The sequence below is a fragment of the Heterocephalus glaber genome, unplaced genomic scaffold (assembly GCF_053883595.1).
Source record: "Heterocephalus glaber isolate CG9 unplaced genomic scaffold, H.glaber_assembly_v1.0 deba00001452, whole genome shotgun sequence".
Taxonomy (NCBI): Eukaryota; Metazoa; Chordata; class Mammalia; order Rodentia; family Bathyergidae; genus Heterocephalus; species Heterocephalus glaber.
The window spans coordinates 5,873,930-5,887,578 of NW_028258302.1; the positions used below are offsets into that span (position 1 = coordinate 5,873,930).

Here is a 13,649-nt window from a genome sequence, read left to right on the forward strand (position 1 = left end):
TCTGACTATTGCAGGTGGCCCTACCCATAGGATGCTAATGGCCAACGGTGCCCATGCATGATAAGACTCACCCAGCCCACCCAGGAGACCATGCTCTGTCCCCAACCTCCTACGTTCCCAACCAGCTTTGCAAAAATCCATAGTATGATGCAAACCACAGAGTCCAGTGGACCAGAATTTAAGAATCCTTGCTCTACCATTTACCAGCAAACATTGCTTTTGTTGAGCACTTCTTATGTGCCAGCCACTGTGCTAAGTTCTCCGCACAGGTGAGCTCATTTCACCTGTACAGCCAAGAGAAGGGTGCTATCCTCATGCAACCTCTAGCTGGAGCACAATTACTGGCTATGTGCTTGAGCTCCAAAAGGAGACAGAGCTGAATGCCAATCCAGGCTGCTCTCCTCACTTGCTGTGTGATCCTGGACAAGTTACTGCAGCTCTCTGAGTCTGTTTCCTCTTCTACAATGAGGAGATAAGATAGCCACTATCTCTATGGTCCCCTGTGAAGATTTAAGCAAATAACGTGTATAAGTACCACACTGTGCCAGGAATGCAGTCCTCAATCAAAATTGGGGCCTGCCCTTCCCTCATCTCACCAGCTCCCCTGCCAAAGCTTACAGGCTGAGACTGATCTTCCCCACACTTCCAGGCACAGGGCTGGGCACTGCCAGCTCATACAGAGAATTCTTGCTGATTGGCAGATTTTCCCAATTCCTGTCCCAGGCCCTGACTGCAGACACCACTCCCTCACCTGGAGCATCTCAGCAGGGGATTCCCAGCCTGGGCAGCCCCAGGGGGAAGGCACTTCCGGAGGGAAACCCCTCCCTGCCTCTGGAAGCCTTCCCCCCACCCACCATGGCCCCACCCACCATGGCCCCACCTTAGAGCCCAGATGCTGCCCTGGTTCCCTGGGTCTGAGCTCCTCCCTAGAGAGAAATCCTGGCTGCCACCCTGGCTTCTCTAAGACTGTGGGCACCTACAGGCCCAGCAGTCATTCACCCCAGTGCCCAACCACCCTGACCCTGCCATCTGCACACAGAAACCCTCACTCACACCAGCTGCTCAAATCACCACCCCCAGAAGCGCAGACTCCAGTGTACCAACCACCTACCCATAGAAGGCACTTTCACCCCACTCGGCAGCTCTGACACATGCCCCACCTTGGCCATGTCCTCACCAGCCATGACCTCTGCAGGCCCCTGAAGCTTGGCAGTAAAACCAGAGAGCCACTTTGCCATTCATCAAAGACACTCAGAAATAAATATGTGTAAATCATATGCAAACCAGGTAGAAATTTACATCTCTTACTGCTGAGTCAGCATCTCCAGGCACCAGGGGAAGCTGCCAGCAGCTCAGGTTTGGGACAAGGGCCCTCAGCACCTGGGGGTCCATGGAATAATCTCAGATTCATCATCTGAGATTCTAGAACTTCAGGTTGGAAGCATCAACCGTTATTTATTGATTACCTACTATATGCCAAGCATTCTCCTACATATAGCTACTACATTAAATGAAATATCATGTAAAGTGCATGCAACGGTCCTGGTGTAAAGCATCCAATCTATAGGCACTATTGTTAATATCTGATCAATGAACTTTCACAACAACAGCAATAATCATGAGTATAATGAACATCAATAATAATAACAGTACTGGGCCGGGGATTTAGCTCAGTGGTTTCGCTGCCTGCTACGCAAGCACAAGGACCCGAGTTCGATCCCCGGTACCAAAAAATAATAATAATGATAACAACAACAACAACAACAGTACTCACTGAGGGCCAGGGATTTAGCTCAGTGGTTTTGCTGCCTGCTGCACAAGCACAAGGACTCGAGTTCAATCCCCCATACCAAAAAAAAAAAGACATGTAAATAACAGTATTCACTGCTATCATTTACTGGGTGCTCCCAATACTGCAAGTTTTGGGTATATAGGGTTGGCATTGCACCCCCATCCCTTCAGGCCCTACCATTTCAGTGCACTTCAGCCTGACTTCCAACTGCCTGCAGCTGCAGCTTTGCCTGAGGCTTCTTCTGATCAGGAGGCTGCTCTCCCCTCCCAAAGCAGACCCAAAGTGCTAGAGAACTAACAACCATCTCCAAAATCCGTGGGTATATAAATGACCCAGCTCATGTAAATGACTCATCTATCAAGTGGGACAACTTTCAGGAGTGTGTGTCCAGCACTGGTGCCGGATGATCCTCAGGGGTCACTTGCAACTTGCTCAGTGAAGCTCCCTCTACTGGATTCCTCCCTTCCCTTTCTCACCTGCCCACTCTCTACCAGTGCTTCCTGGATTTACTTTATTGCATGCATTCAAACCTTATCTCAGGGTCTGCTTCTTGACAAACCTGAACTGAGACACCGTGCATACCTCTTGAAATCCTCAGGACAACCTTCAGAAGAAGGAATTTGCTTTATCAGGATATCAGGCTCCTGGCCACATTCTGTGAGGCCCTGCTAGATCTGATCTGGCCTCCTCAGGGATCCTCATTCTCTCTCCTCCACCACTCTGCTCAGCAACACTGGCCTCCTCCTAATCCTTGGAAACATCAGGGTCTCTTGACACCCCTGCTGACTTCTCAAGCAGAAACCCTCTCGCTGCATGACCCTCCTGCAAGTCTCCCCTAGAAGGACACATGGTCAAGGGGCCTTTCTCAACCACTGAATCAGGTCTCTCCAGCAATTCCATCGTATCACCTGCTGAGAACCCCCTATAACTCTTGCTTGTGAATGTGTTTACTTGTCTGATTTTCTTCTAGAATGTATGTCCCTGGGGGCTGTGGCTATCTTTTTCATTGTTATGTCCTCAATGCCCGGCCCAAAACAGGTGATCAAAAACATTAGTTGAAATAGAAGAACAAAGTACTTGCACTCCTGGCTACGGTTGGGGAAACTACAGGTCAGAGAGTTTAAACAAATGGCCTGTGGTCACATAGTTGCCAAGAGGCCAAGTGTGTTCTCAAAATCAGGGCTGTCTGGCACCAAGACCATTATTTGAACTACTGTAGTACTCGGTTTCCATTGTATTAATGGGGAAACTGAGGCTCAGGGAAGTTGGCTAAGAGCTACAACAGGGACTTGAACATAATCTTCCTGACTGTGAGATCAGTGCTCCTGCCACTAAACCTTACACCTACCCTCAACTCTCCCCCAAACCACTGTCCAATACAAAAATCCTCGTGTGCATTTCTGAGAGGCCGATCTTGTACTGAAAATCAGCTGTTCTGCCTTTATTTACATCCTTTCTGGATCAGGGAGCACACTGTGACAGGTGGGTTTTACAATGTCCTGGACTATGGCTCCCTAAAATATCCATGGCTCGGTCTGAACTCTGCTCCCTAACCCAACAGAGCTTATCCATTCCCTGGGCCCAACACCAGCCCTGCAGACACTCAGAGACAGAAGCTGCAATCTAAGTGGCCACTAGTGGTGGGCTGGCAACATAAATTACAGTACATGGACACCGCAGAGTTATACTCTACAGCAATCAACACGGTAAGGCAGACAGACAAGATGTATTTTTAAAAACAGATGGATAGATATTCAAAATACATTGTTAATTTTAAAAGACAAGTTTAAAAATATCATATATTTTGTGCTTACATCTTCCATCAAAAAAGCTGTATCTATAGCCAAACTTGATGGCACACATCTGTGATTCCAGTGTTCCAGAGGTGAGGCGGGAGGATTGCTGTGAGTTCAAGGCCATCCTGAACCACATAGTGAGATCTTGTCTCAAAAAAGCAAAACAAAACAAAATGTTGTATCTATCTTTACATCTACACAGAATACATCCATAGCTATAGATACATACACCTTATGTAACTTTGGCTAGTTTATTCAACTCACTGAGCGATATTCAGCTGTATAGTATGGGGATATTAGTTTAACCTTATTCAGTTGTTTTCCTGTGGGTAAAATGTGTAAACTCACCATGTCCACATAGTAAGCACTTAATACATCTTAGCTCTTCATGATGTGTGCCTGTGAAAGAAAATTCTGGAAAGATATAAACAATGGGAGTAGTTATGAGGGGTGAGGCAGAGAGGTAGGTGGAGGGTTCCCATGTTCTGTCAGACACTGCTGGGGTAAAGAATTTTTACAAATGAGCTTGTGCTGCTTTCGGGAGTGGAGGTTACCAGGAACTGAACACGGGCCTTCACGCTAAGTTACAACCCCACCATTTTAATTTTTATTTTTATTTTTACTTTAAGAGAGAGTCTGGCTAAGTTGCTAAGTTGCTCAGGCTGGACTCTAACTGGAGATACTTCTGCCTCAGCCTCACAGAGTGCTGGGATTACAGCTGTGCACCACCACACTTGACTTGTATTGATTTTATCAACAGCAAAAACAATAAAGATATTGCTATTGGGTAAAGTAAAAGCCACAAAGGCAGAGATCACATCCCCAGAACACGCTTCTCAGCAACCTCCTCAAGGCTCCGTGCCGCTCCCTATCTGGCCCTTCTCTGGGGGACCAGTATCCATCTGACCTGGCCAGGTGCCAGGGAGACCCAACCAGTGAGGGTAGTTTGCTCTGGACACCGTGTTTATATTGACAACAACATGCGTGTTTCATCTCTTCCAGGCTGAGCAACCTCCAGACCCTGCAGCTTCTCCACTGAGCCAGGCCTCTCTGCTCCCCTGCCTTCAGGTAAAGGTCCTGACATTTTACTGGACATTGCCCTCCTGATTAGATTTAGTCCCATCCCCACAGCCTACAGAGAGGTTATTAGATCTGGATTCATGGCCGATCCCTGACCTTCACTGCTCTTCCTTGCACCTGCCTACAGCAAATGTATGGAATCGTACCATCCTGTTCATCTTCATCTTGGTCATGGATAAAGAATGTTGGGCAGCTGGGCGTGCTGTAATCTCAGCACTCTGGAGGCTGAGGCAAGAGGATCACCAACAGATCAAGACCACCCTGAACTACATAATAAAAACAAACAAACAAAGCATGTGGGCAGAACTGAGCCCAAATGGGCCCTTGTCTTGGGCCCCTTATGCAGCTCCTTTGGCTACAGCCAACCAACCAGGTATGAATAAGATACAGCCTCTTCTCTGAGACTGAAAGCAAGTATCTACAGTATCTCTTATTGGCCCCCTTTAAAAAAAGAAGGAACTAAGATCACAGGGCACAGCCATGTGGTCATTCAACAGGCATTCTTTATAGGCGCCTACTATAGACAAGGAACTTTGTTGGATGCTAGAGGACAGTGGTGAAACAAAACTCATTTGTTAATCACATGGGCCTCTCGATGCTAACACAGACAATGAAAGCAGGGCAGAGGCTGTCGCTTGATCTAGAAAGTGAAACTTCTCAGCACCACTGATCTTGAGTTTGGATTTGTTGGATGAGAAGTAGGGGAGAGAGAGCATCCCCAGCAGAGGGGTCCGTGTGTACGAAAGGAGGGGATGGGCCTGGTGTGGTTGGGGGAACACAGCTGGGTGCTGCTGACTTCAAAGGTATGCAGAGGCAGAATCACCAGGGGCTTTGGGCTTGATGATGTACATGACAGCACAGAAGGCTCTGGACACCATGACATGTCCCAGTTGTATCTTAGCAGGGACACTCTGACTTGAGTCAGTGACCCAGACAAAGGGCAAGAGGAACAGAGAGTCATCCAGACCAGACATTTATAGGCCCCCCTAATGGCTCCTTTTATACTTTCCTTTAACTTCAGTTTCCTGGAGCCACTGGCATGTAGGCTTTGCCCATCCCTTGAAGTGTCTAGAGCAAACAGGCTAATGGGCCTACAATTAAAGGTAAACTGAGGCACTCCATATAAGAGCCCTTCCCTAGCAGAAAGGACATGAGTCCTGCACACACTCTGTTCTCAGCCACAAGCTAAAGTTGAGACCTGCGGGTGATTTTATCTGTAATGACAAGTCCATCCCCAGGCTCAGAGAGGGATTGTTCCAGACCCAGCAGACATCCCAAGCCAGACACGTGTCCAGAGCTCAAGCAGACATTGCCCCCAGGCTAGGAAGCTGTTGCACCAGGCCCAGAAAGATGTTGTGCCAGGCTCAAACACATGTCCTGGGCCCAGACAGAAACTGTCCCGGAGCCAGATAACACACTGGGCTCGGCCAGGTGTCCCAGCCTCAAACAGATGTTGTCTCCATCCCAGGCAGATGCTACCCCAAGCTCAGACAGATGTCTGCCACCAGAGACATACAAAGATGCTGAGAGGTCCCTGGGAAAATAGAATTCCTGAATCTTCCTTCACCACTTCCACTGGCTATCCTGGAGAAACTCACAGAAGGCCAACACTGAGCCCAACCAACTCTCCCTGACCCTCCCAACTCTTGAAAGCCAAGGAGCTCTCTCGTTCTGTTCCTCCCCTGACTCCAGGCAGCTGCTGCAGGGATGAGGAGGGACACATGATGTGGCCACAAAAGAGCACATGTACAGGGGCACAGAGCAACTGGGCCATCTGTGAGGCGGTAGACAGCTGATGCCCAGGCAACCTGAGCTGAGTATGGGTAGAAGAGCATTAGAGAAAGGAGTTGGTTGGTGCAAGGACCAGGCCCATTAAATCCCGACTCAAACTCCACACTCTGGGACTAGAGGAGAGGAGAAAGTCCTGAGACCCCATCCCCAGACACATACACACTCTGCCCAACACCTGGGGAATGTCATTACTGGGTCAGTTGAAGATCATTACTACTCCAACGCTGCCTGCATTAAGATAGGGAGAGGGATCCGAAGACTGGTCCTGAGTTGACACAGAGTGGGGAAAGGGTCCCATTCATCAGTTTGGATCATCCTGGCTAGAGGAACAGGCTTCCTTCCCCCAAGAGCCCTCATAGTAGCATCAGGGGCCTAGAAGGAAAAAGAACATCCCCTTCCTGGCCACATATCTCCCATCAGGAAGCTAGAGCTGTATGCGCTGTGGCTATGCAAAAGTGGGACTTCTAGGGCCAGAGATTTAGCTCCATGGTTCCAGCGCCTGCCTCCCAAGCGAAAGGTCCCAAGGTCGATCCCCGGTACCGGAGAGGAGTGGGGGAAAGTGGGACTTCTAGAACAGTTGGGTGATGGATGTCTCTGGGCACAAGAGGGGAAGGGGAGTAAGAAATGTTAACTGCTACAGCCTGACCTCTCCTCGCTTCCCCTTCAGGCAGCTCATGCATATGTAAATAAACCCAGAGCTACCTTCCCCCAGGTGCTGGCCCGGACTTCCCTCGTGGTCCACCTTCCTGCCTTCAAGAGCTACCCTGAGGCTGAGAAAGATGAGGTGTCTCTCACGCAAAGTAAAATGGCATCCCCTAAACAGGAGAACCTTCTATCCCTCCTTGGACAGAAGCACTGCCTGACACAATTACAAATCCTAATGCACACACATTACTAAAACCAAGCACACAAACACTTATGGGCATCTAAAGTATCAACACACAAAGTCCTGCTAGTGTGCTAATGTACAGTCACTATACATACAAGCACACCAAGCCACCCACACATTGTTGTAAACACTGATGCACACAAATGAAAAGGAACTCCCCTCCCTCTCTTCCCCACCACCCAAGCTGCTCATATCTCCAATTTTCAATGGGGCCACAAAGTCAAGCCCAGGCCCCCAGAAGGCCCCTTACTCTTTTAACAAGGGTAAAGGGGACTTAAATTATCACTCTCTCACCTCCCACCTCACCCTGTGGTGGTGAATTTTGCAGCCATCCAGAAAAAAAGGTGTGTCTTTAAAAAAGAAAGAAAGAAACCAAAACCCAGCCCCAGCCTTTCAGGGTGATTAATCCCTACTAATGATTTAACGATTTGCAGAGATCGTGTTCTGCATAACTGGATTGTGGGCATTAACACCAGCTCAGAGGCTTCCATTCTGCTAAAAATGAAAGTAAACTTCAAGAGCAATTGACCAGTCCTAATTTGAATATACAAAGGGAGGACCCCTGCTCCCACCCATAGGCCAGGGGCTGGGGGCAGGTGGTACAAAGAACAATTCCTCCCAAAGGGATACTTCATCTTCCATTCCCTCTTCCCTTTAAAGACTGAAATCAAAGAAGCAAGACTGGTTCCTTCTCCTGCCAAAGGCAGCAATGTCCCCCCTTCCATCAATGTCCTTCTCAGTCCTAGGCTCTAGAGGACACAGGAAGGACAGAAGTGGTGCCAGACACCCAGAAGGGCTGAGTTTAGAGGGAAGAAGTAGGGCGTAAGAGCTATGAACAACCATCACAGCCCACGTAGTTTGGACAGCTTCCGGATGGTGACGAGCACTATGCTTCTGTCTACCAGACCCACCTGCACCAAGGCAGCAGATGAACAAGATGACCCTGGCAAAAAATAAGAACCAAGATACTCATATAAAGATACAAGATCCCAATGATGAATGTAACTGTATTTTATACTGAAAATGTACCAATAAACTTAATGGGGGAAAAAAAAAAAGATGACCCGGGCACATCCACTCCCAAGACTAGAAATCTTTGGCAGCCAGGACCCTGCCAGACTCTTCTAGTTAAAACCACATTCCAGGGCCAGGGATTTGGCTCAGTGGTGCTGCCGCCTGCCTTGAAAGTGCAAGGTCCCAGGTTCGACCCAGGTACCAAAACAAAAAAGCAGGGCAGCAAACCCCAGTGGGCGTGATCGCTCCTGACACCCTTCAGCAGGGACTGCTAGCAGAAGCAGACAGGTTCTGCTTACTCACCCCAGACAGCCAGAGAGAAAAACCATAACATACTTTCCCTTCCCAAGCTTCTGTCTGGGCAGAGATTTCATCCAACCTTCTCAACCAACCCAACACAGACCAGCCCGCCCAGTTTACAGATGAAGGGGCCTCGGGTCACAGAGATTAGGAAACTGAGACTGGCCCAGGGTTATCCAGCAGGCCTGAGTCAGGGCCCAGGTGAAACCTAGGACCCTTGTCTCCCAAGCCAGGCCTTCTGACAAGGCAGGATCTAGACCAGGAGAAGACCAGCGGAAGGGAAAGGAAGTGCACTGTGAATGCTGCCCCAGCCCAGCCAGCCTCAGGCAAAGACTGAAAGCCCATCACACACAACAGAGGACATCCTCAGGTAGCTCCTACAGCAGCCCTGCCTGTGGGCCCCATCTCTCCTCTCTTTACCTCTCCCCAGCATTCCTTACTTGGAAGAACACCAGGTAGTATATCCTAGAGCCTCGCTTCCCCCAGCACTGCACAGGTCTTGGGTCCATGGCTACAGCTACTCTCTGTACTTCCTGGACTCCTGAGCCACTGACTGACAGAAAAGATATTAGGGAGTAACGGAACTCAGAAGCCAAGGGTGAAAGCAGTCAGAGCCAGCTGCCTCGGGGAGACACTGTGCCTTTCTCTCCTCACCAAACCTGTGCCTGGCGTGCCCGTGTGCAGGCTGCCCTCCCCAGCACACAGTGGCCCCCAGGGTGCTGAAGGCGGCTGCCTTGTGACTGTGCTTGCCTTCTAGAGCCCACGTCTGTTTCTCCCAGGAGGAGGTCTGTGTCTGTAACCCCGGGCTTTGCAGACAGGGTATAAAGGGCTGAAGCTTGTTTAGCTACGCTCTACACTGCAGAGTCCCCCACCCCCACCACTCTCAGGCTCAGAGACCCCCCACAGTGAGGACCCCATCTGCTGGAGGCTCGGTGACCTGTGTCAAATGAGCAGGCGCTCGGTCACACTCCAGAGCCTGGAGGAAGCTGCCCACTCTGGGAAAGCCTCGGAGCTCCTGCCTGGGGGCGGGTTGGGCAGGAGTCCCTGCTGGGAAGGGAGGCCCAGGAACCTGAGATCCACAGAGGCCAGGCTGGGAGTTGCCTTCCACAGACAAGGAAGGAGAGTGGGAAAAAATAAGAAAAGAAAGGGCTTCCCTGCCTCCTCAGAACTCACACTGCTGCCAACTGCATGGACCAAACTCTTGGCTGAGCACAGCCCCTTCCGTTTTGCCATCCATCCCTTGTGCAGTTTCTTTGGGGTGTGGATGTGTGGATCTGTGTGTCTCCAGGGTGTGTGGGGTACCTCTCTTTGTATCTGTGCATCTGGGTGGGAGATAGCATGGCCAGCTCTGCGCGCCAACATGTGTGAATACGAAGGTGTGCCTATCTGTGTGGACAATGTGGCATGCCAGCAGAATGTCTCATGTTTGTGACCCCCCAGACCTACAGGTCTTGTGTATCTCGGTGTCAGTGAAGGAAGGCCTACTTGGACCTCTTTCAACCTATATGAGGGTTGTGTTTACCCTTTTTAGACACACACCTGTATTTGTCATTAGGTGTTGCTTTATATAACTGAATATTGAGCCTAATGATGCAAGCCCATGTGGTCCTATTGTGAATCAGTACATCTGTCCCTGTGAGATCATCCTTTGTGTGTGTGTGTGTGTGTGTGTGTGTGTATGGAAATGCACAGATGTTGGCAGGCCCTCACCATAGTGTGTCTTCATGGATCAGATGGGTATCCAACCTCCATGTATGCACCTGTGGCTATGCATAAGGATGGTCTCCTCAGGGTCTGTGAAGGTGGTACTCCTGGAGAAGGACCATTAGTCTGCAGGTGTCGGCCAGTGGCCATATCACAGTCCTCTGTGTCCCACAGGGTCTCCAGTAGCAGGAGTGAGGAGGATGTTAAGACTTTCTAGGGGGAACTTAACTCCCAAGAAAATTATGACTGAAGAACCCATACCATTGTAGAAGGTCTAAAATTTCCAAAGCAGAAAAACTTTTCCTGGCTTTCAGTGCTACTTACCCCAGAGCTGCATCTAACATGCAAAAGACACCTAAATTACACGCTTTTTTACATCCTTGGAGCCTGAGAGCAATCCTGAGACACGAGCATTACTGTGCCCATTTTAAGATGGGAAAATGAAGGTTTCAGGGGCCAAGTAACCCACACAAAGTCACAGGCTGCTGATGGGCGTAATGGGATTGCTGGGTGACAGGCTGGTAAACAGAAGTCTAGTTATTTCTTTGGTTTATTCTGGTTGGGTTTTGGTTTTGGTTACTGCAGCTACCCCTCTATTCAACACAGACCTACTAATTAATACAGCTGCCAGTGTACCAGGCAGCTCTGGCCTGCCCTCAAGAACTGCCAAAGATAGAACTATGTGCTCCCTTTGCTTTGATGGCCAACATGTGCCCTCCACTATACCACAGCTACACAGAGAATGAATGGGAACACACATGTGCTGCACCTCTGGGCGAGTCTCACTTCCCTCATCCATGCACTGAGAACAATAATCTCTGCATTCTCTTATGGAGATAAAAAGCACAGGTAAAAGGATGGACATAAAACACTTTGGAAAGCACCATGCCCATTGGTAATCATTCTGCAAGCTTCAGTGGCAACTCCAAAATCTAGATATCACAACGCTGGACATTTTCTGTTCTCCAAAAGACATATTTATATGAGACCATCAGAACTAGACGGGCATGAGAGATCAACTGGCCCAAACCTCCATAACCCCATTCTACAGATGAGAAAACTGAGATTTAGAGATATGAATAACTTGCCCATCCACTGGACCCAACAACAATTAGAATGACCAGAGTAAAAGCCCTTTCTGAGAGATTTTTACTCTCACTGTTTCACACCACTATCTGTTTACCTTAATGAGACAGGTGGGCTGCTATTCCCAGTTTACACAAAGGAAAACCAAGGACCAGAAAGAATGGACCAGAGTTACTCTTGCCCAGGAAGACAGTAGCCTCTCCAGGTTGCAAGCCCAAGCTTCAGTGTGACACAGGTCTGGTTAGGACTGTCAGGAAAGGGGACTTCACTGCAGGACTTTCAGCCTGTCTGACCTTCTGTGTTTGGGCCAGGGCCAAGGAGGCAAATGGACAAGAAGGATCTGGGCCTCAAGGTGACCTCTTCTTGGGCCAGAGTCCAGGAAGGCCCAGCATCCCTGGCTGGGTTCAGATACAGGGATCTATCGAAGCTCCTGCAGCTAGGAAGAGACCCAAAAGAACTTGCCCAGGCCAGTGCCCAAGGACCAATGACCCTACCCTATCCCACCCTTTCCTTGGCAGTTAGCTAGACGCTGCAGGCCCCGATGAGCACAGTCCATGCCTAGAGTAACCAATGTCACTGTCAACTCTGTCCCAGCCACCTTTGGATCATGCTTCCAGCAGCTGCCACCTGACACACACACACCCCATCACCTTTGTTCACACTCTGAGGCTTCGCTGCACAGAAGTGACTCACCCCAGCCCTTAGATCAGGAACCTGTGGGCTTTGGAATCTGTGACTACATCTGAGATGGAAGCAAGGACAGAACAGAAAGAATGGAAGACTTTCTGGGACCCAAATCTCTGTGAGAGGTGGAGGTTACAGATAGGGTCATTCAGCATGGGGCTGGGTGTGGGGTGAAAAGGCACAGGGGGCAGTAGAGCTCTACTCCAACTAGCATCCTTCAGGGAGTCCTCAAAGAGCTGCAGGATGAGGCGGTGGCCGAATTCCACTGCCCACATTACCCAACAAGGATTCCTAGGTCTGAATTCCCTTTTCAACCACCCCAGGCAAGCCCGGGAAACCCCAGCCCAGGACTCCACTGGACAGCTCCTGGCCTGCAAGCCTGAAGTCCCAGCTGCCCTTCCTTGAGTTCATTCCACTCCTCTGCTATAGGAAGTTTTTCCCGGGCTGACCCCTGACACGATCACCGCCAATAACCCGTCTGAGCTGGGAAAAGGAGCGAAAAGGCTACTGCAGCCCGTTGTCCATCACCCCAGCTAGTGGTGCGTTCCCCGGAGCCACAGTCTCCGCCTGGAGGTCATCTCATTCCGGAACTCTGCCGCGTAAAGGAGCTCACGTCTCGGCTACAAACGCTGCCCGCCCGCTGTCCTGGCGCGAAGGCGCCCGCGCGGTACTCACCTGGCCTCGGTGCCCGGGAGGAGGAAGAGATGCCCGCGCGAAGCGTGAAAGCGTGAAGCCCGAGCGGATCCAACTCTGCCCGCGCCCGACGCGCTTTCCTGACCGCAGAGGTCTGCGCAGTTGTGACGCGGGGTCTAGAAGCAGAAAAGGGAAACCAGAGATGGGCCCAGCAGGCGCGCAGAGGAACGCCAGGTGCAAGGTGGAAGCCGCGGGAGGCGACGCGAGAGAGGTGAGCAGCAGCGCCGGTACCGCGCCGGGAATCCGCGCCGCCTCGCGCTCGCGGCCGCTGAGACCCGCGGGAATCCTGGCTGGGCGGCCGCGGCACTGCGGAGGGAAGAGTGAGGGGCTGAGTCGCTGCTCGGAGCCCGAGCGCCTCCCGGAGCCCGCAGTTCCCACCGCCCCGGTGGAATGCGGGAGGGAATTCAGCTCGCGTGGAAGGTGGGACCGGCCGGGCTCAGAGTCTTCAGCGCAGGGGGAAAGCGGGGCCCACGCAGCCAGGACGAGAGGGGGGTGCGGTCCCAGTACCACCCCCGCGCCACTCCCCACGTGGCGGCCGCGCCCCCGGGCGTGAATGTGTATGCGGACGGTAGGGGGGCCGTGAATGAAGCCCCAGTGGCCAATCAGCACGGCCGGCGAGCGGGACCCAGAGAGCGAGGGCCAATGGCGAACTCCGGGCGGCCCGGCCGGGCGGCGGGCGGACGCGGGGAGCGGGGGCCGGGCCCGGAGGGCGGGAGGCGGCTCCGCGGGCAGCCAATGGGCGGCGGGAGGGGTGGGGCTCCGGAACCCCGAGCGGGTCGGGGCTTTAAGCCGGCGGAGCGAGGCGGCGGGGCCCGCAGAC

The 13,649-nt window shown here is 51.3% G+C and overlaps 1 protein-coding gene across 1 annotated transcript in view; it reads right to left on the reverse strand.

The window, feature by feature from the left end:
- LOC147827193 (uncharacterized) overlaps positions 1 to 13,649 on the reverse strand; it is a 64,772-nt gene that overhangs the window by 51,077 nt on the left and 46 nt on the right. Inside the window, exon 2 of the mRNA XM_087215760.1 lies at positions 12,812 to 13,611. Coding sequence (XP_087071886.1) covers positions 12,812 to 13,611 — 800 coding nt within the window. The remainder of the gene's footprint in view (positions 1 to 12,811; positions 13,612 to 13,649) is intronic.